Raw genomic sequence first — 25710 nt, 5'->3', positions numbered from 1 at the left:
GCTCACCTCCCAGATTTTCTATCCTTTCCTCTACTCTGGAAGGCACAGTCTCATCCTGACCCACTGTTCCAGAATCATCAGGGGCCTTATCCAAGTGTCCACTTGTTATGGATCATGGTGAAGTGTTAAGAGGGAAAACTTGAATTGTTGCTTTATGAGCAAACACAACTGTCAAAGTCCACATAAGTGTCAAACAAAGAACAATTAGATGAAGGACCAGTTAACCTTTATTGTTAGTGGTGTTGCTTGAAGGACTCATGCTGGCCATGAGGCAGGGAGAATTCTCCTATTACTTACGGTAATGAGGCAGAGAATATTTTACATCCATCTGTGAGGGTGGATAAAGCTCTCATTCAAAAAACGGCACTTTCGACACTACAACACTGAGATGTCAGTCTGGGCTATGTGCTGAAGTCAAGATCTGAGACTTCATTTAATGAGCTACTGACTCAGAGGATTGAGTGCTGCCACTGAGACAAGGCTGATACATTTGGAGTTTGAGATGGATAAAGATAGGTTGAGTGAGTGGACAAAAATCTGGCAGATGGAATATGAGGTAGGAAAGTGGAAAGTTGTTCACTTTGACAGTATGAATAAAAAAGCAGAACATTACTTAATTACTGTTGGATTAAACAGAACAGATGTGAGGTGCGGTGGGATCCAGGTGTTCTCATGCATGAGTCACAAAAGGTTAGTATGTAGGTGTAGCATGTAATGAAAAAGGTTAATGGAATGCTATGATTTATTGAGAGAGGAATTGAACATAAAAATAAGGATGTTTCAGTTATACACAGCATTGGTGAGACTGTACCTGGAATACTGTGCTCAGTTTTGGTTTCCTTCTTTAAGGAAGGATGTAAATTTGGTGGAGGCAGTTCAGAGAAGGTTTACTAGATTGGTAGCTGGAAAGAGTGGGTTATCTAATGAGGATAGGTTGGAAAAGCTGGGCTTGTTTCCATTAGAGATTAGAAGAGTGAGGAGTGAGTGAATGAAGTTTGTGAGATTCTGAACAGTATTGACGGGGTGGGCATGGAAAGGATGTTTCCTCTTCATAGAATCGCTAAAGTGCTGAAAGAGGCTATTTGGCCCATCGAGTCCACAACGACCCTCTAAAGGAGCAGCCTATCCAGGTACACTCCCATGCCTTATCCCCGTAACCCCACCTCACCTTTTGATGTCAAACGGTAATTTAGCATGGCCAATCCACCTAACCTGCACATCTTTGCACTGTGGGAGGAGACTGGAGCATCCGGAGGAAACCCACGCAGACACGGAGAGATTGTGCAAACTCTACAGTCGCCCAAGTTTGGAATCGAACCTGGATTCCTGATGCTGTGATGCAGCAGTGCTAACCACTGTGCCATCATGCCACCCTCTTGTGGGTTAGTCCAGAACTAGGGAGTACTGTTTTAAAATCAGGCATCACCTTATAGAACAGAGATGAGGAGAATTTCTTTCTCTTTGAAGGTTCTGCGACTTTGGAATTCTGTGCCTCAAGTTGATGGAAGCTGGCTCATTGAATATTTTTAAGGTGCCGGTAGATAGATTCTTGTTAGGGAAGGAATCAAAGATTATCCTAGATGTTTGTATGGAACTCAACACAAACAGGTCAGCCATGATCATATTGAATGGTGGAGCAGACACAAGGGACCGAATGGCCTACTTCTGCTCCTATTTCTTAAGTTCCTATAAAACTATTGATTACTGCATGGTCAAGCCACATCTTGTTGTTTATGTGCTCAGCGTTTTCCACCACTGAGTTGATAATATGCAATCAATGTGCATTTTGTGATGCAAGAATACAATGCTGAAATGTAAAGTGTTATGGGCCAGGGTTTAGAGAACCCCAAAGTGTATCGTGGAGTTCACCTGACCCACAACTTTTAATAGATTTTGGTTATGGGGAGCACAAGGGCCCACTTTACAGGTGTGGTAATGTTGCTAACTTTTGGTTGGTTCTTAATTTGGCTCTATTAAATCACGTTTGCTCAAGAGTCGCCAGGTATCTTTCGACACCGCCACAGGGTTCAGAACCGAATACTGATCAATGACTCGATACACCAGTTAGTAAGTTCAAAAGCAATGCTCATTTATTTACACACAGTCAAATCTACTCATGAATAAACTCTACAAAACTAAACTTCCACTATTACTAAGGCCTATATTTAGCTTAGGGCGCCCACTCAGTCAGAGGAACAATGGCCGTTGCTCGGTTCTGAGGCTGCTGGGTTGAGCTGTTTACAGGGTAGCAACTAGGAGCATCTATCTCACAGCGTGCGTTGACTTGGAACTTACTTGGTCTGCTGTAGCTGCTAAGCTGGTCTCTCTCTTCAGTGAGAGCCAAAGCCAAAAGGAAGGCGTTCTCCCTTGGGGATACCTTTTATACCCAAAAGGGCTTTGCGCTCTTTTGAGCGGGCCTTGAACTTGGCCTCAACTAATTGGGTCTTTCCCAATCATCGGTATCGATTTTCCTCCAATAGAGGGGTGGTTCCCTGATCGCTGGGCGTGTCCTGGTGACTGTCAGTCAGCTTTGTCTTAGCTTCTTCTGGCGCCGGGGAGTCTGTCCTACCATTGTGTATCTAAATGTTTCCCTTTTGTCCCCGGAGATGGCTCATTAATATGTAAATCGTTTGGTAGTTGCTGTCCTGTCTGAGCGTTTAAGGTTCTAATCAACAGACAGGGCTTGCACCTGCTTGTTTCTTAGCATTGTCCAATTTTCCCTGCAGTTTTTGCAAGTGTCCATTTTGTAATCGGGACGTGGCCATCCCAGATAGCTACACTCCCTCCTTGTGATCCTCAACGCGAAGCGTGAAAGATCACATTACCATGGCGTCTTCATCCTCTGATCCCCGGGGCACCCATGCTTAGCCTCTATTTTAAAAGAGAAACAAATCCATCTCAAATAAAGGCTCAAAGGGGTAATTCTTTGAGCAGTTTTACCCGGCTTCTGTAGATGCTAAAGCACTTCCAAAGTGACCATGATAGGGTTTTGAGCTGCAACACTGGTTTAGCCCATGTTTAGTGCAAGGTTCCACCTCGGGAAAGAATTACAGTGCACACGAGGAACAGTCGCCCGGAGGATCATTAAGTGATTAAATGCTAAATTGTTTACTAACATTCATTAATGAGGCTTACAGCATTTTGGGGGATAGCATTTGAACTAGCGCTCTCTTCCAAGTGACCAATTGAATAAGGCTAAACAAGTTATTGTGGAGGATTTCAAGCCCTACTTAGCAGCACACATACCTTCCAATTTGCACTTGCTGCTGGGGATTTGAAAAAGACCTTGAAACACATCGGGGAAACTTTCTGGGATGATTTGTCAAGTCTATGCCAAAATTCGATAGAGATTTATCCTGCATATTCTCTGAAGACTTCACCTACAAAGACTATGTGCTGAAATAATCTACTTTATAGGAGTCAGCAACAGAAAGGGAATGTTTGGTCACAGGCATCTTGCCAGGGATCTACCTTGGTGTGCAGGAGGTGCAGAAGGGGATGAGGCCAGTCAGCGCAGCTCCTCTGAACCTCCTCCAGCAGCACCTCCAGTGCTGGGTCAAACAATCTGGGTGCCTTCCCCCTGGCCTTTAGATAATCCTGGAGCATGCCATTGTGTGTCAGCCATCACTTACCACACCTTCCTTAGAGGTTGGTCCTTGGAGGCAAATATACTGCTCCACGGTGCATCTCATCAGTGTTTTATTGCTGAACCTCGAGACATCAATTTTACATCTTAAGGCCAGTTCAAATTATAGTAATCAGCAATTAGACCCAAAATTACATTGCTAAAACCAGACTTTCAAACAAGTGTTTGTTTATGAGCAGCAGTACTTATATTTGAACTCTTTCATCCAATGAACCCACTTAAACCTTTATCATCAGATGAGAAATGAGTGAAAGCCAATTTTCACCTTATCGCTTGCTTTCTTATGGTGAGCCAGAGGGAGAAGCAGAAAGTATTAGGAGAAGGTTATACAAATAGTTATGCAACTTTAATAATAATCAGTGTGACTACTCCAAAACCCTTCAAGACCTTTGGCATTTTTATTCAGCGATCCTCGTATTATTTATTTTGAAGAAAGACAGTGGAGATTTCCCCAGTGTCCTGGTCAATATTTATCCCTCAACTAATAAAATAGATAATCTGGTCATTATCACACTGCTGTCGGTGAAAAGTCGCAGCCATTTTTGGAAATTGACTGCTGTGTCCTACATTACAACAACAGCAACTACACTTTTAAAGCATTTAATTAGCTCATAAGCATTTCGGGACACAATATAAATGCATGTCTTTCCTTCAATCTTTAATACCAATTTAAGCATTTCTGAAAAAATACATTTTGTCAAAGCTTTTAATCTTGCACTCATCAGGACATTGCAAGAATACCAATATCAGAGGGAACAACTACTTTATACTGTATGAGAAGAGTGTGCTGATTTGTTGGCAAGTGGACTCTGATTCATAAAGGCATTACCATGGAGAATGTACCAGTTGATGGTGACTGAAGTTAACCGCCAAGCATTACTTGAAAATTTAAACCAAGCAGCTTGACTGATTGGTCAAGGCAATGCCCTTTTGAATGAACTAGAGAATCACTTCACGTGCAATGTGTGTACAGGTGCAATGTCTGTCTGCAAAGAACAGAGCCAAGTATTAATATATGGTGCTCCAGTTCATGCAAAGGTGTTACACCATGAGCCCAACTGACAATCTTAAATTGGTTGTCAGCATAATTCTTAGCGCACTAAGGATTATTTGACAAATTTTCTCCAATTGCAGAATTGGATCTAATGTTGGGCACTGGTTGGGTACAGTCTGCACTGTTCCAGTTGTGATCATCAGAAGGGGCATGCTGTTTTATACAATCTGCTAATCCACAGCCAACATACCTAGCATCACACTGGCACTGAAATGCATATACCATCTTACTTATTGGCATTCACCACTAACAGGATGCTGCCATCAAAAGACATCCTGCCCATCATACACCTTTATTGCTTTTCAAAACAAACCTTGCACACAATGCCAGAACACAAGGGCATATAGGCAGTTGCAAATCATGAGCCCCTTGCCCAAAACCCTGCACAACCCAATTAATAGCCTCAGGTGTTTTCATTCAAACTACCAGTAAAAGCATGGTACTGAAAATTATTGTAAGTTTATGTTTGAAGACTAATAATTTTATCTCCTGATTATTGGAAGACCTGTTTTTTTCCTATCCCATTTGGATAATGAATATAGACTGTACCCGTATATACATTCCACATCATTATAATACAGCTCCAGGTAACTACAAGATAATTGAGGTGGTCATGCTTCTTTTGGAGTCTCTCAGGATCAGCTGAAGAGGTACTGAGCAACATTGCCTTGAGGCACTGGCCTCTCCAGTGTCAAATTGAACACTGCTGCTGTACTCACAGGCAGCCATCTTTTCTGTATGTAGAGTGACTGAGACATTGATCATACCTCACTATTTTGTATAATTGTTTTACTGCCATTGAGGGCCATATAAATGGCTAGTAATATAGTCACTAGTTGAAAGGATTTCAATATTAACAAAAATGTACAATTTTGTACTTATGGTGTCAAGTTATTCACCAGAGGGAGCAGTGATAGGAGCTACATTCCACTATTTTAGATTCAAAAGTGCAATGTACATATTTATATCTAAATTTCAGGTCATCAGACCCTTTCCTTACATCTGATATTTTCTGCTATTAATATTCCAATTTCCCAAAAAATTAGAATGGCCATAGTTGTTGCATTTCCTTACTAGCAGGACAGAGCTGCTATTGCTATGAATGTAGGAAGGAAGTGGCTAAAATGAATGTATCAGCTGGCCCGTAGAGAATCCCGCTGCCAGTGAACGGCACACCGCCGAGACCAGCGACAGCACGCCGCCAAGAAATACGCAGCTGAGGGATGGGAAAATCCAGCCCTAAATGTCCCCAAACCACCTTGAGAAGCCACGGAAAGAAGGTAAGTGTAAGGTGAGGAATAGAGTTGGTGAGAGGGTAGAGTGGCAGGTGGGTGGGTGAGGGAAGAGGGTGGGTGAGGAGTCAGGTGAAAGGTTGGATGGTCTGGGGAGGTAGTCAGTTAGTCGGGAGGGCATAGTTGGGTCGGGGGATAGTTGACTTGGGTGTTAGTCAGGTGGTGGTTTGGAGGTTGGGGGAAGAGGAGTAATCTGGTAGGATAGGGTAGAAAGGTAGTCAGTCCAGGGGATAATCAGATCAGTAGCTTGATACCATATCCTCGTCAGTGTGTCCTGCAATTGGTAGATTTCATCTTTTTCTGGACTTCCGGTGGCGGCTATGTGGGAGTAAGTCGCGCATTTGGTGGCTCTCGCTCCGGTCAGACTTTTAGACCTTGTCCCCCGACTTTTTTGAACTTTTGAGCGCTGGAGGGGAAAACAACAGCACTGTAGATCTGGATCCATTCAGAGTTGTATGGAATTAAGGAGTAGAAGAGAGCGAAAACAGGCGAAGAAGGGGCTGAACAAAGGTGGTGTGGAAGTTCAAGTGGGAGGAAAGATGGCCGACGAACGGACCACGGAACGGACGGTCCAGACAGCACTGGGCAACATGCTGAAGGTCATGAAGGAGAGCTTTGCAGCGCTGAAGCGGGATAATTTGGAACCGTTTCAGAAAGCGGTGGAGCGACTGGACCAAAGGCTGGATGCCCAGGATAAGAAGGTCCAGGCATTGGAGAAGACAGTGGAGGAGCAGGCGGATTTCCAAACGGTAGCGGACTTGGAAATTAGAAAGTTGAAGGAGCAACAATCAAGGCTGATGGACAGGCTGGAGGACCTGGAAAACAGGTCTCGCCGGCAGAATCTGAGAATCATTGGGCTCCCGGAGGGGGCCGAGGGAGTGGATGCCACGGCATATGTGGCAGACATGCTGCAGAAGCTGGTGGGGGAGGATTTCTTCCCGCGTCCGTTGGAGCTGGACAGGGCACACAGAGTGCAGGCGAGGCAGCCGCGAGGGGGGGGGGGGGGGGCCGGGCGATGGTGGTCAGGTTCCATAGGTTCGTGGATAAGGAGCGGGTCCTTATAGTGGACCAAGAACACGAAGAGCTGCTTATGGAACAACAGTGTCCTGCGCATCTATCAGGATCTGAGCCAGGAGGTGATCTGCTAACGAGGGAGGGAATTGAACCAGTAACAGGGAAGAGGTCGGGGGTGGGAGCTGCCAAGAGGTGGACCAGGGAGGGCGTGGCACATGGGAAGGGGGTGGGCCCAAGAAGGGAGATGGCTGTTCGGCACGGGGGGGGGGGGGGGGGGGGGGGGAGGGGGGGGGGGGGGGGGGGGGGGGGGGGGGGGGGGGGGGGGGGGGGGGGGGGGGGGGGCAGGGGTGCCCCTCCAACCAGGCTGATCACCTGGAATGTTCAAGGGTTAAACAGGCCGGTCAAGAGGGCACGTGTGTTCGCGCACTTACGGACTCTGAAGGCAGATGTAATGTTGCTGCAGGAGACACATTTGAGAGTGGCGGACCAGATTAGATTACGGAAGGGCTGGGTTAGCCAGGTCTTCTATTCGGGGCTTGACGCTAAGACCAGAGGGGTCACGATCATGATTAACAAACGGGTTCAATTTGAGGCGGACAGCACAGTTGCAGATGGGGATGGTAGATTTCTCATGGTCTGGGGTAAGCTTGAGGGGGTGAGGGTGGTCCTAGTGAATGTTTATGCTCCAAACTGGGATGATGTAGATTTCATCAAAAGACTGCCGGGGAAAATCCCCGACTTGGATTCGCACAAGCTGATTATGGGTGGGGACTTCAATACAGTCCTTGATCCCGACCTGGATCGGTCGTGCTCCAGAACGAGCAGGGTCCCGGCAATGGCAAGGGAACTGAGGGGGTTCATGGAACAAATGGGGGGGGGGTAGACCCCTGGAGAATCAGTTGGCCGACGGGGAAGGAGTTCTTGTTCTATTCACATGTTCACAAGGTTTATTCTCGTATTGACTTCTTTATTATGAGGAGGGACTTTTTGGAGGGGGTGAGGGATACAGAATATTCGGCGATCACTATTTCGGACCATGCTCCACATTGGGTCGGCCTGCAGGTCTGCAAAGAAAGTTACCAGCGCCCACAATGGAGGTTAGAGGTGGGATTGTTGGCAGATGAGGGTGTGTGTGAGAGAGTGGGGAAATGCATGCAGAACTACCTGCAGGTCAACGATACAGGGGAAGTCTCAGCAGCGGTGCTCTGGGAGGCGCTGAAGGCGGTGGTGAGAGGGGAACTGATCTCAATCCGAGCCCATAGGGACAGAACGGACAGGGCGGAAATGGACAGACTGGTTCAGGAGATGATACGGACGGACAGGGAATATGCGGAGTCCCCGAGGGCAGAGTTACTTAGGGAACGACGGAGACTGCAGGCGGAACTGGAGGAGCTATCCACTGGGAAGGCCGTAGAGCAGCTCAGAAAGGCAAGGGGCGCGGTGTATGAGTATGGGGAGAAAGCCAGCAGAATGCTTGCACAGCAACTTAGGAAGAGGGAGGCGGCCAGGGAAATAGGGACGGTAGTGGACGGGGCAGGGAACCGGGTTGGAGACCCAGCAGGATTGAACAGGGTATTCAGGGACTTTTACAGCAAGCTATATACCTCGGAACCCCCCATGGGGCCGGAGGGGATGAGGCACTTCTTAGATGGGCTGACCTTCCCAAAGGTGGGCAGGAGGATGGTAGAGGGGCTGGAGGCCCCGATTAGGGCTGAAGAAGTAATGGTGGGCCTGAAGGCCATGCAGTCGGGTAAAGCCCCGGGGCCGGACGGGTATCCAGTGGAGTTCTACAAAAAGTTCTTGTGGATAGTGGGGCCGGTGCTGGTTAGGGTGTTTAACGAGGTGAGGGACAATGGGGTGTTAACCCCGACGATGTCACAAGCCGCCATCTCGCTGATATTAAAATGGGATAAAGATCCGGTCTCCTTGATTAATGTTGACGCTAAACTACTGGCCAAGATCCTGGCGTCCAGAATCGAAGACTGTGGACCAGACGTGATCGTGGAGGACCAAACGGGGTTTGTAAAGGACAGGCAGCTGGTAGCCAACCTAAGAAGGCTACTCAATGTGATTATGATGCCCCATGCTTGTGTGTTGACTGGGAGAGAGTGGTGAGGGAATGTATAAAAGCAGCTCCTCCTTGTTGGCGGCGAGACGCTGAGGGGCGAATCTGACAAATCAGATGGCGAGACAGCCAGTAATGGCAAGGAGTTTGTGGGGTCTGATTTCCAGCACTAAATGCCATTAAATACAGTCCTTGATCTCGACAACGTGACCATCGAGAGACACCCCGCCAATCATGCCCAAAATGGCACTTTACAAATGTTTCCGTTAAATCACGTCCATCATCACCCGTCTGGAGTAGCAGCATCAGGGTTGGTCAACGCATCAGCTGCAAGGTGACCAGAACAATGATGACAACACGGTTTTCCCACCGCTATCGGGCAACAGAACATAGAGGACATCGACCACTTCCCCCACCTTGGAAGAAACATCACCAGGGACGGTGATGTGGAAATCCATGCCCACACAAGAATTGATAAAGCAGCATCGGTTTTCCAGTTGCTCGACATGGTCTGGGCATCCAGCACCATCAATACAACCATGAAGCTGTGATTCCACATGTACAAAGTAGTACCAACTGCAATCTATGTCAGCGAGACGTGGAAGAGAACAGCAAAAACATCACACAAGTTGGAAGTCTTACACATCACATGGAGAGACAATATCCCTAATGAATAAGTGCTACAGAGAACTTGTCAGATGCACCTATGAAACATTCTGACACAGAGATTACGGAGTGTGGCAACACACATATTTCACCTCCCTGATGTACACCACGGTGGCAGTGGTTTGGACAACAACAGTTGGCAGAAGATGACCGGGTCGGCCAAAGCAGACTAACTGAAGTACATTAAGGAGGACCTCCAAGAATGGGGCAATACCTAGGGCGAAGCAAAGGAGATTGCCATAGACAGGGCAGGTAGCGAAGTCTTGCTGCCCATAGTTCCTCTGATCGCATCTGGGACAAAGTCTAGTAAGTTAACCGTGATATTACAATGGAAATGGAAAGTTCGCAGCAATTCAGTGATTTCTAATAGTTGATAGGAAAACCAACATTATGGAGAAGTACAGGATCACAGAGAGCAACTTCTGGATTTCCGTATTTAACTACATTTGCATGGACTGCAAATATAGCTGTCAGTTATCGAGTAGTCATGAAAGCAAACACCAACTGAAACACCGTCATTATTATTGTAAAACCGAGGCCATTATTGCGGACAGTATATTCAAGCTTCCTCACTGACCCAGTTGTTTAAGGAAGGAAGTAGCTGAAGCAGAGGGCCTGCAGCAACTGTGGGGTGATTGTCTACGCCAAATTAGACAGAGGTATGGACAGAATTTCTAATCCAGTAACCCATGTTGGAATCATTGGATGTGTATGGACATCGTTTGAGGCCACATTTTGATCATGGATGATGCTGCTGTGAGAGAACAGACTGATTAGAGTCAAAAGTGAAGAATGGCCACTTAGGGGAGGCACTGGAGAGTTTAGCATGCCAACAAGGAGCCTCTCAAATACAATCAAAGCAGACGTGGTAGCTCCAAAGTCTTATCTGAGATAATGTTAATCAACATTAATTTCAGTTACAACTCATATAGCCTTTCCAAGAAATTTAGTAAAAGATTTGTTGAAATAAAATTATCAGGTAGATTCACATCTGATTGGTCAGGTTCCACAAAGGGCGCTTGATACATTCCAGCAGAATAACGGCCAGGCTGTGAAGGTGAAAATCCTTTCCCATTGCTTTATATTTTTAAAGGATGGACAGAAGTGTTTCAGAATAACTTCAGCTATATTACATACGTCAATGTGAAACCAGTTATCTATAAAAAACTATATTCTGACAAAACCAGCACTATATTTCTAAAAACTGGCTTCACACTATGAGTCATTAATGCAGTGCGATCCAGTAGAAATTATAGACTTATCCCAGAATGTGGTTTTGGTGCAGTATTTCACCCATATGCACTGACATCAGTAAAAATGCCTTGGGTAAATATTTACATAACAAGCAACTGCAGTCACTCAGTATGAAACTGTACATCGTGATGTACATCATCAGGTGATGTCCTGGAGGACTGGAGAATAGCCAATGTTGTTCCTCTGTTTAAGAAGGGTAGCAAGGATAATCCAGGGAACTACAGGCCGGTGAGCCTTACGTCAGTGGTAGGGAAATTACTGGAGAGAATTCTTCGAGACATAATCTACACCCACTTGGAAGCAAATTGATTTATTAGTGAGGCAGCATGGTTTTGTGAAGGGGAGGTCGTGTCTCACTAACTTGATAGAGTTTATCGAAGAGGTCACAAAGATGATTGATGCAGGTAGGGCAGTGGATGTTGTCTACATGGACTTCAGTAAGGCCTTTGACAAGGTCCCTCATGGTAGACTAGTACAAAAGGTGAAGTCACACGGGATCAGGGGTGAGCTGGCAAGGTGGATACAGAACTGGCCAGGTCATAGAAGGCAGAGAGTAGCAATGGAAGGATGCTTTTCTAATTGGAGGGCTGTGACCAGTGGTGTTCCGCATGGATCAGTGCTGGGACCTTTGCTCTTTGTAGTATATATAAATGATTTGGAGGAAAATGTAACTGGTCTGATTAGTAAGTTTGCAGACGACACAAAGGTTAGTGGAATTGCGGATAGCGATGAGGTCTGTCAGAGGATACAGCAGGATTTAGATTGTTTGGAGACTTGGGCGGAGAGATGGCAGATGGAGTTTAATCCGGACAAATGTGAGGTAATGCATTTTGGAAGGTCTAATGCAGGTAGGGAATATACAGTGAATGGTAGAACCCTCAAGAGTATTGAAAGTCAGAGAGATCTAGGTGTACAGGTCCACAGGTCACTGAAAGGGGCAACACAGGTGGAGGAGGTAGTCAAGAAGGCATACGGCATGCTTGCCTTCATTGGCCGGGGCATTAAGTATAAGAATTGGCAAGTCATGTTGCAGCTGTATAGAACCTTAGTTAGGCCACACTTGGAGTATAGTGTTCAATTCTGGTCGCCACACTACCAGAAGGATGTGGAGGTTTTAGAGAGGGTGCAGAAGAGATTTACCAGAATGTTGCCTGGTATGGAGGGCATTAGCTATGAGGAGCGGTTGAATAAACTCGGTTTGTTCTCACTGGAACGACGGAGGTTGAGGGGCAACCTGATGGAGGTTTACAAAATTATGAGGGGCATAGACAGAGTGGATAGTCAGAGGCTTTTTCCCAGGGTAGAGGGGTCAATTACTAGGGGGCATAGGTTTAAGATGAGAGGGGCAAGGTTTAGAGTAGATGTACGAGGCAAGTTTTTTTACACAGAGGGTAGTGGGTGCCTGGAACTCGCTACCGGAGGAGGTGGTGGAAGCAGGGACGATAGAGACATTTAAGGGGCATCTTGACACATACATGAATAGGATGGGAATAGAGGGATACGGACCCAGGAAGTGTAGAAGATTGTAGTTTAGTCGGGCAGCATGGTCGGCACAGGCTTGGAGGGCCGAAGGGCCTGTTCCTGTGCTGTACATTTCTTTGTTCTTTTGTTTGTTCTTTGTGTGGCCCTTTCAGAGTTTGGAATTTCACCATTAACCTTTTGGACACAATGGGCAGGATTCTGTGATCCTGAGGCTAAGTGTTGACGCCGTCGGAAACGCCGTCGCGTTTCTTGATGGCGTCAACAAAGCCTCAGGATCAGCAATTCTGGCCCCTAAAGGGGCCAGCACGGCACTGGAGCGGTTCATGCCGCTCCAGCTGCTGATCCTGGCGTGAACTGGGCACCGCGGGATCCGTGCATGCGCAGTAGCACCGGCGCCAACGCGCGCATGCGCAGTGGCTTCCTTCAACGTGCCAGCCCCGACAGAAGAAAGGAGGCCCCCAGCCAGAGAGGCCGGCCCACGGATCGGTGGGCCACGATCACGGCCAGGCCACATCGGAGGCTCCCTCCGTGGTCGGACCCCCCCTCCCTCCCCACAGGCCGCCCCCCGACCCTTCCACGCCAAGGTCCCGCTGGCTGAAAGCAGGTGTGGATGGCGCCGGTGCGTCTCGGCTTTTTTATGGCGGCTGCTCGGCCCATCCCGAGCCAAGAATCGGCGGGCCGGCCGCGTAGAGTGGCCCCCGACCGGTGCCATGCCCACGCCCCTGCCAATGGAGGCGATTCTCCAATGGATCCGGGCTGAGAGAATCCTGCCCAATATATCTTTTGTAAGGGCCACAAAGAATCCAGCACGCCCCCCCCCACTCATTGGGGAAGCTCATACTCCCACAGGATTGTGGGATAGTCATTAGTCCTCTGCCAATGGTAAGTAGGCAGGTTATAACATCCCTCCCACCCAAAGTCCAAGGAATCCACTGAAGACCCTGGCGAAGGAGGGCGTTGGACTCGTTTGGCCGCAGGCCGGACGCCATTTGCACGTGGCGCTGGATCAGGCGGCGTGTAATGAGACGGAGACCGGCGCTTCCGTGATGAACGGCGCGGTTGTACATCCACGGCCCGTGGACCCGAGGATTCCCCCTCTGATGCATCCCGTGTCTCCATCTCAGGAGTCAGAGTCTGCTGCCTACGTCATGTCAGCGTCTCTATCTCCATTCAGTTCCGTAACGACCTGCGCAGGCTTCGAGTGAGGCACCAGTGGAAGATTGTGAGGACTACCTTCCCTTGTCTCTGGTCTCTGCGGCTGTTGAAATGAGCTCCGGGGGCGGGGAATCTTTTGAGGGGATGATCTTCTGGACCGAACGTGGTCTACATGTTTGCGCTGGAGACGACCCTGGGCTTGCTCCTGGTAAGATATCGGGCCCGTTTGGCGAAAGATTACACCAGGAACCCATTGGGCACCACCAGCAAAATTCCGAACGAATACTTGTTCACCGGGCGCAAACTGCCAAATCGGACGATGCCGAGAAAATCCCTGTCCCTGCCGTTCTTGTGTGCGGCATACTTTTGCGCCAATGTCCGGGAAAACCATACTAAGGCGGGTGCGAAGTCTCCGGCCCATTAGGAGTTCTGCGGGAGCTACCCCAGTCACTGCATGGGGGGTGGTCCTGTACGTAAACAAAAAGCGAGCTCCATTGATCCGGAAGACTGCTTCTTTAGGCCTCTTTTCAATGTCTGCACTGCGCGCTCTGCCAACCCATTTGAAGCCGGGTGGTAAGGGGCAGTGCGGATATGGCGGATGCCGTTCATCTTTGTGAACCTAGCAAACTCCTCACTCGTGAATGGAGTGCCATTATCCGTGACCAGCACCTCGGGGAGGCCATGCGTACTAAATGATAAACTCATCTTTTCAATTGTTGCGCAGGACGTTGTCCCCTGCATCTTATGCACCTCTAGCCATTCGGACTGGGCGTCAATTAGTAGAAGGAACATGGATCCTTGAAAAGGGCCTGCGAAATCTGCATGCAAGCGTGCCCAAGGCCGCCCTGGCCATTCCCAGTGATGTAGGGGCACGGCCGGCGGAAGCTTCTGATGCTCTTGGCAAATGGAGCAGTTTTGGGCCACCTTCTCAATGTCGGTGTCGAGGCCTGGCCACCAGACATAACTCCGGGCCAACATTTTCATTTTGGTCACGCCTGGATGCCCATTGTGCAAGTCTGATAGTATCAGCTCCTGGCCTTTTTCCGGGACAATCACACCCGTCCCCCACAAGAGGATGCCATCTTCCACGCTGAATTCTGACAGCTTGGAGGAAAATGCCCGCAACTCGCCTGGGAGCTGTCTATGCTGCCCACCACACAGGACTATGTGCCGAACCTTTGACAGGACTGGCTCCGTCTGGGTCCACTCACGGATCTGTGATGCCGTGACAGGCAAGGTGTCCATGAAATTTAGGGTTGCAACCACCTCACCGGTCGTGGGGGTCGACATGGGGCCGGTCGATAAAGGCAATCGGCTCAGTACGTCGGCATTTGCTATCTGCGTACCTGGTTTGTGCTCCAGAGAATACTCGTATGCAGCAAGCAACAAAGCCCAGTGCTGGATCCGTGCAGAAGCAATGGGCGGTATTGGCTTATCCTCTCTGAAAAGTCCCAGCAGGGGCTTATGATCAGTCACGATAGTGAAATGGCGGCCGTACACGTACTGGTGGAAGCGTTTCACCGCAAAAACCACTGCCAGGCCCTCCTTCTCGATCTGCGCGTACTTTTTCTCCGCTGCAGTCAATGTGCGGGAGGTGAAAGCTATCGGTCGCTCGGCCCCGTTCTCCATCTTGTGGGACAGAACGGCCCCAATACCATACGGGGATGCATCACATGTGACGAGCAAAGGCTTTCCTGGATCATAGTGGGTCAGTAACCCAGACGACGACAATTGTTGCTTTACCCGCCGGAAAGCGGTTTCTTGCAGCTGACCCCAAACCCAGGTGTGATTTTTCTTTAGCAGAAGGTGCAAAGGGGCCAGCGTAGTTGCCAGATTGGGGAGGAACTTCCCGTAATAGTTTACGAGACCGAGAAAAGAACGAAGATGCAAAGTGTCAGTCAGGGCGGGGGCATGTTGAATTGCACGCACCTTCTCTGCGACGGGGTGCAGACCTTCGCGGTCCACCCGATAACCTAGGTAGACTACTTCCTTTGCCTGAAATACGCACTTTGTGCGACGTAAACGGTCTCCAGCCTCCGAAAGGCGTCTAAGGACAGCCTCCAGATTTTCCAAATGTTCTTGCTCTGACGTCCCTGTAATCAAAACGTCATCTAGGTAGACAGCCACACGTGGTAAACCTCTCAAAATGCCCTCCATAACACGTTGAAAAATTGCGCTGGCAGAGGATACTCCAAAGGGCAACCGTGTATATTCATACAGGCCCCGGTGTGTATTAATCGTTACATATGGTCGGGAGGCAGGGTCCAGCTCCAACTGCAGGTAGGCGTGACTCATATCTAATTTTGTGAACGAGAGTCCACCTGCAAGTTTCGCGTAGAGATCCTCTATGCGAGGCATTGGATATCGGTCGAGTCGGGAAACTGTATTCACTGTAAGTTTATAGTCGCCACACAAGCGAACTGTGGCATCTGGCTTCATTACAGGTACAATTGGTGCTGCCCAGTCAGCAAAACGGACGGGCCTGATAATACCCAAACTCTCCAAACGAGTGAGCTCCCCTTCTACCTTCTCGAGCAAGGCATAAGGCACTGGGCGCGCCCGGAAATAGCGTGGCGTGGCTCCTGGTTCAACTTGGATACGGGCTACGGCCCCTTTTATTTTCCCCAAACCAGGCTGGAATACATTTGGGTATCGTCCTAGCACCTCAGTCAACCCTTCAGAAACTGTTTGGAGGATGTGCTGCCATTGCAACCGCAAATGGCGCAACCAGTCCCGACCCAACAGGCTGGGCCCATGGCCGCGCACCACGATAAGTGGGAAACGCCCCTCCTGGCGTCCATAGACAACAGGGGTCATTGTAGTTCCTGCAATGTCCAGTGGTTCGTGTAGGTGGCCAATCTGGCTTGTGAGATAGTTAATGTAAGGGTCTGTATTCCCTGCTTGATGCGGTCGAATGTCCTCTGGGCGATCACGGAGACCGCTGCGCCAGTATCCAACTCCATCTCAAGCGGGTGGCCATTGACCCGTACTGTCACCTTAATGGGAGCCACACGGGGAGCTGCCACACAATGCAGCTGCAGGCAGTCGTCCTCCGTCTCCACGTCCTCAGGAGTAGTCGCCGCAGGTTCATCCACATGGAAGGTACGGCCCCTGGGCTGGTCCCAGTTACGGCCCCTGGGCTGGTCCCAGTTTCGGTCAGAACGACGGCGCCTCTGGCGTCCCCAGGACTGCCGTCCGCGACGGGGTCGGCGCCTACAAGTCTGACACGGACATGGCTCCTCATCCATTGGCTCTGGAGAAGGCTCCCTTCGGGGAGGAATGTCCGATGGCCACTGGCGTCGGTCCGGACGTTGCCTCGCCCAAGGTACCGCAGGAGTGCAGGGGGACGTTTTCGGACGTAAAGGGATGCGCCCCAAGGCATGCACTTCCATTCCCTGTAGCTCCTGTACTCCTCGCTCTGCGCTCTCTCGGGACAAGCCTATTTGAATGGCCTGTTGAAAAGTCAATGTTGGCTCCGCTAACAACTTTCTCTGGGTGACTGCATTGTTAATACCGCAAACCAAACGGTCGCGTAACATTTCTGACAAGGTCTCACCATAGTCACAGTACTCCGCAATCCTGCGTAGCCTGGATAGAAAGTCGGCAAGGGATTCTCCAGGGGTCCTCATAGCAGTATTAAACCGGTAACGCTGGACTATCGTGGACAGGGTTGGGTTAAAATGTTGCCCCACTATATTCACAAGTTCATCAAACATTTTGGTGTCCGGCGCAGCTGGGTACGTAAGGCTCCTAATCACCCCAAACGTATGCGGGCCGCAGGCGGTGAGCAATATGACCACCTGGCGCTCGTTTTCGGTGATATTGTTTGCCTGGAAATAGTAACGCATCCATTGTGTGTACTGGTTCCAGCTTTCCAGCGCAGCATCAAAAACATCCAAACGTCCGTACAGAGGCATGGTATAATAGAAAACAACTTCCAACCTGTATCCAACAAAAATCCAGGGAGGTGGCTTCAGCAGTGTAGACACCTATTCACTTTTACCTTCGTCGCCAGTTGTGTAAGGGTCACGAAGAATCCAGCACGAGTTTTAAGGATACAAAGTAATAACATTTATTTACTATAACATATATACATAACTGTAGCAGTAACTTCCCTTGCTACATACTCCTTCCTCCTGGTTCCTGAGCTGGCCAGCTTATTTATACTAGGAGTTTACTAGTGGTTTCTCCGCCCCCCTCATTGGGGAAGCTCATACTCCCACAGGATTGTGGGGTAGTCATTAGTCCCCAGCCAATGGTAAGTAGGCAGGTTATAACAATATCTTACTGCAACTTCCAGGTTTTTATCCAGCAATTGCATGCAGTATTTTGACTTCATCAAAGAATGTTGACGTGCACAATGCGATGCCCCAGATCCACCCATGTCTTTCATCCAGATTGGGGTTCGATTACTTGCCCTTCGCCTTGACATATTTTTTAAAATTCATTTCCGGGATGTAGGTGTCGCTGGTTAGGCCAGCATTTATTGCCCATCCCTAGTTGCCCTTCAGAAGGTTGTGGTGAGTTGCCTTCACTGCAGTCCTTCAGGTGTAGGTACACCCACTGTGCTGTTAGGGAGGGAGTTCCAGGATTTTGTCCCAGCGTCAGCGAAGGAACGGCGATATATTTCCAAGTCAGGGTGGTGAGTGATTTGGAGGGGAACCTCCAGGTGGTGGGGTTCCCAGGTATCTGCTGCTCTTGCCCTTTTAGATGGTAGTGGCTGTGGGTTTGGAAGGTGCTGACTAAGGAACCTTGGTAAGTCACTGCAGTGATGGTACACAATGCTGCCACTGTTCGTCGGTGGTGGAAGGTTTGAATGTTTGTGGAAGAGGGAGCAATCAAGCGGGCTGCTTTATCCTGGATGGTGTTGCGCTTCTTGAGTGTTGCTGGAGCTGCACTCATCCAGGCACGTGGAGGGTATTCCATTGCATCCCTGAGTTGTGCCTTGTAGATAGTTGACAGGCTTTGGGGGTCAGGGGGTGAGTTACTCACCGTAGGATTCCTAGCCTTTGACCTGCCCTGGTAGCCACAGTATTAATGTGGCTAGTCCAGTTCAGTTTCTGATCATTGGTAACCCCCAGGATGTTGATTCTGGGGGATTCAGCGATGGTAATGCCATAGAATGTCAAGGGGCGCTGGTTAGATTCCCTCTTGTAGGAGATGATCTTTGCCTTGTGTGACGCCATTGAAGATGCTTAATATTGGTTTGGTTTGCTTTCTTCTGCTGTTTGGTTCTTTAATTTCCATTTGTCAAGTTAACCATAAAGACAGCTCCCCTTTACATACATTACTGGTGTTCCCATGGTACCGAAGTTCACCAATATTACCCACCATTTTAGCAGATAATCAATGAGCAATACCCAAGAAAGTAAAAGCACACATAATATCAAAAACACACTCCTACCATTTTACCAATAAACAAAAGCTTTGAAGTATACATATGTGCTAAATGAGTATCGACATTGCATTACCAATGATAGTGTCTATTGTATAATTTTTACTTACTAATTAAGAATTAGTCAATCAGGGAACGTCCGGTGGCGGCCATGAGCTGATCGGTCGCACACAAAGTGGCTCCTGCTTGGAAGCTTCGGTTTTGGCCCTTTCTGTCCGGTTAGTGGGCACTTTATTTGTAAAAAGTGCAGAATAAGTGGAGGGAGTCGATTTCCCTTCCAAAGTGGAATGTCAGCGCGCTGCAACACCCAGCAAAAGTCAAGTAAAGTGTTTGTTGAAGAGGTGGAGGATCCGCGTGGCGCAGCAGCTGACAAAATGGCGGAGCTGGGTGCTTCATCATCGTCTGCCTGTGGAGCAGATGATGGATTTCAGCGGGAGTTTCGGCATTATTGAAAAGAGATGCATGAGAACTAGACCAGGGCAACTGAGGGAGCAGTAGACCCTCTTTGCGGGAGTTTGGAGCAGGTGGAGAAGTGTCCGGTGTCGTAAGGTGCGATGATCTGAGAGATGGAAAGGGCAGTGGCATATCATAGTGATCGGATTATGTCATTGGAGATAGAGATGCCGATGCTGGGGGTGGCCTATAAGGTGCTGAGGGTGAAGGTCGAGAACCAGGTGTTAGAATCTACAAATTGTAGGGCTGCCGGAGGGGATGGAGGGAACGAACTAAGTTATGAAGATGTTCGCGAAACTTGTCAAGGAGGGGTCATGGATAAGGCCCTGGAGGTGGATTGTGCCCACTGTTCATTACAACAGAGGCCAAGAGCTAGGGAGCCATCGCGTGGGGTGATCATCCTGATGGACAAGTTCCAGGAGAAGGAGAGGATTTTGTGGTGGGCGAAGTCGACGGGAGACTGTAGCTGGGAAGGGAATTAGATCCAGATATACCAGGACACTGGGGCTGACCTGGCCAAACGGCAGGCGGGTTTTAACAATGCCAAGGTGGTGCTCTTTCGGAGCAAGGTCGAGTTCGGGGTGACGTACCAGCCAAACTCTGGGTTACTTTGAAGGGCAATGAACATTATTTTATGATGTGGAGGAGGTGGATGACTTTGTCAAGGAGCATGGGTTGGGGGGAGTGCTAATGGTGGGAACGTTTCTAGGTTTTTTTTGACTTGATATGAATATGCATGTTTTGTAAGGGTTATGCTGTTTTTTTTGCACATGATGGTCTTGCTTTTGTTTTGGTCGATGAGGGGATGGTTCGGAATTTTGGGATTCTTTCTCCTGCTGGAGCAAGGAGGTGGAGGGGGTGGTGAAAGAGGAGGGGGTTCTGCTAGGGGGACTGGGTTGGAGCTTTTTGAAGGAAGAAGATGTGAGAAGCAGAGTGAGGGGAGGTGTGGTTTGGCTGGGGTCCTTTGTGCAGATCTCCAGGTGGGAGTTGCCATGCCAACAGTAGATCTTAGTAAACAGAAGCAGCGTGTGGGAGGGGGTTGAGCGGTTAGGTCATGGGGGGGTGGAATGTGTTGGTGAACCAGGTGATGTTTTGGTTGGGTTCTGGAGAAGATGGTGGCCATTTTGGGTGGGTCCAGATTAGAGGGGAGATTGGTGGCAGGGGATGATCGGAGTAAGGCAGGGATTGTGGACCTTAAAGAGAGGGGATTCAGACACCTCCAATGAGGACAGCGACGTGGAACATGCGGGGGCTGAATGGTCCGGTTAAACGGTCCCCCGTGTTTGTGCACTTAAATAGTTTGAGGGCGCATGTGGTCCTCCTTCAAGAGACACATCCACCGTTGAAGGACCGGGCTCGGCTAAGAAAGGCCGAGTTCAGAAACCTGGGTGGAGGTTTGATTCAGTGCTCCTGGCAGATAGAAAATGCCATGAGTAGGTGGCCTTGGTGATAAAGGACTGTGGAGCTTAATCAGAACAGAGAGGTTTCTCATATAAACAACACTGCAGAAGGAGGCCATTCGGCCCATCGGGTCTGCACCGGCCCTTGGAAAGAACTCCCTACTTAGGCCCACGCCTCCACCTTATCCCCGTGACCCAGTATCCCCACCTAACCTTTTGGGCAATTTAGCATGGCCAATCCACCTAACCTGCACATCTTTGGACTGTGGAAGGAAACCGGAGCACCTGGAGGAAACCCACGCAGACATGGGGAGAAAGTGCAAACTCCACACAGTCAGTAACCCGAGCCGGAATTGAACTCGGGTCCCTGGAACTGTGAGGCAGCAGTGCTAACCATTGTGCCATCGCGCCACCCCACATTTTGGGAGGCATTAAAAGCGGTGGTCTGGGCGGAGGTTATATCTTACAAGGCTTTCAGGGACAAAGCTGAGAGGGAGAGACAGAGGTTGGTTTATGCCATTGTAGAAGTGGATCGACGGTACTCGGTGGCCCCGACCAGGGAGCTGTTGGCACAACGGAAGAAACTGCAGGAGGAGTTTGACAACAAGCAAGGTGGAGTGTCAGCTTCATCGCTTAAGGGGGTGCTTTATGACTTTGGGGAGAAGGTTAGTTGGCTGCTAGCCCAACAGCTGAAACGGCAGGCGGTTACATGGGAGATTATGCAGGAGAGGGAGGAGGGTTGGTGGCGATGCCGTAAAAAATTAGATACATTCAAGGCCTTCTATCGGGGGCAGTATTAATCTGAGCCCCGGGCGGAAGACGCGGAGACATTCTCTATCTCGGTTGGTGTTCCGGAGATTGAAAAAGACAAGGGGCAAAGATTAGAGATGACATTGCGGTTGTAGGAGATAATGGAGCGTGTTGGGTTCATGCAGTCAGGGAGGCACCGGGGCCGGGTGGCTTTCCGGCAGAATGTCACAAACAGTTTTCGGTAGAACTGGCGCCCCATCTCCTAGGGAGGCATCATGATTCGTTGGTATGGGGGGTGGGGGGGGGGCCGAGGGGGGAATGGGGGGGGGGGGGCGGGGGGGTGATGGGGGGCCGGGGGGGGTTTGCCGGCCATGCTTGCGCAAGCATTGGTTACTTTGATCCCAAAGAAGGATAAGGACCCCACAGAGTGTGGGTCTTATAGGCCTATCTCCCTGCTGAATACTGATGTGAAGTTGCTGGTTAAGGTGAAGGCGAGGCTGGAGGAGTGTGTGCCAGAGGTGGTCTTCGAGGATCAGACGGGATTTGTTAAGGGCCGGAAGTTGTCAAGCAACATCGGGAGGCTGTTGAATGTGGTAATGACTCTGCCAAGGAGCAACGCACCGGAAGGCATCATATCAATGGACACGGAGAAGGCTTTTGACCAGGTGGGGTGGTTTTGGTTTGGGCCAACGTTCATTTCATGGGTGCGGTTGCTGTATGCCGCACTGACGGTAAGTGTAGGGACGAATACGATGAATTCAGAATACTTTAGGCTGCATAGGGGCACAAGACAGGAATTCCCTCTGTTGTTTGCGTTGGCCAATGAGCCTTTAGCTATTGTGCTTTGAGTGTCAAGAGAGTGAAAGGGCATTGAAAGGAGAGGTAGGGGGCATAGGGTATCACTGTACCCCGATGATTTGTTGCGAACCCACTGGAGTGAATTGGGGAAATAATGGACCTACTGGGAGGTTTGGTGCCTTTTCTGGGTACAAACTGAATGTGGCAAAAAGTGAGATATTTCTGGTGCATGCCCAGGAGAAAAGTGCGAATTTGGGTGCCTTGCCATTTAAGGTGGCCAAGATAAAGTTTTGATATTGAGGTGGGTAAAGTTTGGGTATTCAGGTGGCCCATTACTGGGCCACAATGCATAAGTGGAACTTGGCCAGTTTAGTAGAGGGGGTAGAAGGGGATTTGAAGATGCCTTGCCACTTTCCTTGGCGGGAAAGGTACGGACCATAAAAATGAACATATTGCTGAGGTTTTTATTTGTTTCGCAGTCCTTTCCAATATTCCTCTCGAAAGTGTACTTCTGGAGGGTGGATAGTGACAAACTGAAACTTTTTCTTTGATAAATTTAGAGCAGCCAATTCATTTTTTCCAATTAAGCGGCAATTTAGCGTGGCCAATCTACCTAGCCTGCAGATTTTTGGGTTTTGGGGGCGAAACCTGCGCAAACACGGGGAGAATGTGCAAACTCCACACGCACGGTGACCCAGAGCCGGGATTGAACCTGGGACCTCGGCGCCGTGAGCCACTGCGCCACCGTGCTGCCTGACAAACTGAAACTTGACGGTATTTGGTTGTTGATTGTTTGTATGTGTTTGGAACAAAATATATTTTTAAAAAAGAATTAGTCAGTTAGCTCCATGTGGCTGGTGGTTAACATATTGGACTGCACTGTTCGACTGCAGCCAAGCAAATTTGAGGTTTGCATCAGATCTTCAACATCAGTCTTCATACAGCTTGCTTCTGGCACTCAGCTGCAGACCCATTGCCGATATACTGTTATCACTTTTCAAATCAATGTGCACCTAAATTCACTTTACAAAAGATAGACATATAACAGCAACAAACTCAAAGTTTACGTTTATATATTTCGGATTTACTTGTGAAATGGTTAAGAAGAAGACATATAAGGAGTAATTTTGAGAGGTTCTATTGCTGGTGCTAAACTTCACGAGACCAGTCCGCAGGTTGAAGAAAATACTTTCATCACATTCTCTGGCTCATACTCACACGAGCCAGCAGTTCTGCCTTACAAAATGCCTCGTCAATGTTCAACATTTTAAATCAAAATAATGTTAAATATCATTACTTACCAAGTCCTAAACAAGATACTCGAAGTCCAGATTTTCCCAGGTTCCTTTGAACAAAGAACAAAGACATTTAATTTAATTTAATTTAAATTTAAATTTAAAAAAGTAATAGTTAGGAAAATTGCCTGAAAAGAAAGCAAAGGAAAACACAAGTTTTGTTCATCGTTTGAACATTTTTAAATGGAACAGAACAGATTTCAATTCAATTTTATTTGGGGAAGAGGTGAAGAAGTTACAGTGAGCTTTCAGCATCATGACCAGAGAAGATTACAGTAAGAAGTCTTACAACACCAGGTTAAAGTCCAATGGGTTTGTTTCAAATCACTAGCTTTCGGAGCACTGCTCCTTCCTCAGGTGAATGGGAACATTCACCTGAGGAAGGAGCAGTGCTCCGAAAGCTAGTGATTTGAAACAAACCCGTTGGACTTTAACCTGGTGTTGTAAGACTTCTTACAGTGCTCACCCCAGTCCAACGCCGGCATCTCCACATCATGGTCACCAGAGAAGATTACGTCAGGGCTTTCATTAATAATGAACTGCAGTGTCCTAGCAAAAGTCTAAGGTACACAAAGCCCACAAGAGATCAGTATTGTAGTATTAATGTAACAGCATTAACAATCAACCAATTTTCATAAAGGGGGCATATGAATGTGGTTATGCAGCAAAAACAGAGAAATACAACTGAAAGACAATGACAAAGTAATTAAAGGCTCGTCTTATGAAGGAAACGAGTGCTAATGCTGGGTACACGATGAAGCATTTATTTACACTATAAAGTTTCCTTTGCCCGAGACCAAACCAAAACCTCAAAAGAGACTTGGACTACAGCACTGGAATTTCCCCCCCTTTTCCCACATTGGATCCTCTTGTTTCTCTCACTATGATTGCCAATTAAGCAGCCAATTTGTGCTGTAAGTTCTCACCCATTAGAAATTGAGACTGTCTGAAGTGATATCATGTGTGAGCCCTTACAGCCAAAAAAGTGAGGAGACCCTTGATTCATCAAAAACATTGAAGGGGTTAAACTCATTGAATGCAGTAGAATTTCCCAGAGGATGAAGTATAGCAGAATTCCCAAGGGGAATTGCTGTGAAGTTGGGTGGGATCAACTGGTTGCGTTGCGCCAGAAAAGTAGAGCAGCCCAACGTGACCGGTAGAAGCCGGAAGATCCGACTTCCGGATCTACCCAGCTCGCCACGCCTCGCGAGATCTACCGTGATCTCGGCGACATCACGATGTGAATCCTGCCCATTGTGGGCAGGATCACTTTCTGGCAAATCTGCGTATTAGAGAGAGACAGCTAATATGCGTTCCCGAAATGTACCCAAAGCATCGGATCTAACACCCTCGACCTTGAGATCTCGGGCAAGGGCCGTTAAGTGCTGGTCCCCACAAATGGGAACCAGATGGAATGGCACTCATGGAGGTCTCCCAAGCGATTGCAGGCCCCCAGGTGCATGCCCTCTGGGCAGAGTGGCACCCTGGCACTACTAGTGCCACCTGGGCACCCTGGCACTGCCAGCCTAACACCCTGACAGTGCCACATTGGCAGTGTCTCATGGGTGCCAGCCTGGCACTGTGGTACTGCCAGGTTGACACAGCCAAGGTGCCATGCTGGAATTTTTTGCGCAGCGGTGATTGGGCTGGGGAGCCCAGGAACCCTCTTTTAGTGAGTTGGGGCTTGGCAGGGGGGATTGGGGTTGTTTTGGGGGGGCTCTGAGCGCCAGGAATCAGCCAGTTAATTGCCTGCGATATGGGGCTCTATCCCCATTTGGGTAGATTGCGGCTGTTGTTTCTGTGGAGTTTCCACACTTACAGCAGATGGGCTTCACAAACCAAATGAATAAGGGACAAGAGAATGGGAACTTTGATAAGCTCCAAGAACATAGAACATTACAGCGCAGTACAGGCCCTTCGGCCCTCGATGTTGTGCCGACCAGTGAAACCACTCTAAAGCCCATCTACACTATTCCCTTATTGTCCATATG

At 48.7% G+C, this 25710-nt stretch overlaps 1 protein-coding gene across 2 annotated transcripts in view; it reads right to left on the bottom strand.

The window, feature by feature from the left end:
• Positions 1–25710, bottom strand: part of kcnab1a (potassium voltage-gated channel subfamily A regulatory beta subunit 1a) — a 416725-nt gene that overhangs the window by 217844 nt on the left and 173171 nt on the right. For both annotated transcript variants that reach the window (XM_072474409.1, XM_072474410.1), the window contains exon 2: positions 23726–23769. In XM_072474409.1, the coding sequence (XP_072330510.1) occupies positions 23726–23769 (44 nt within the window). The remainder of the gene's footprint in view (positions 1–23725; positions 23770–25710) is intronic.

The sequence above is a fragment of the Scyliorhinus torazame genome, chromosome 14, assembly GCF_047496885.1.
Source record: "Scyliorhinus torazame isolate Kashiwa2021f chromosome 14, sScyTor2.1, whole genome shotgun sequence".
NCBI classification, from domain to species: domain Eukaryota; kingdom Metazoa; phylum Chordata; class Chondrichthyes; order Carcharhiniformes; family Scyliorhinidae; genus Scyliorhinus; species Scyliorhinus torazame.
Note: the sequence above shows the minus strand (reverse complement) of the source record. Positions and strands in the feature narration are given on the sequence as shown.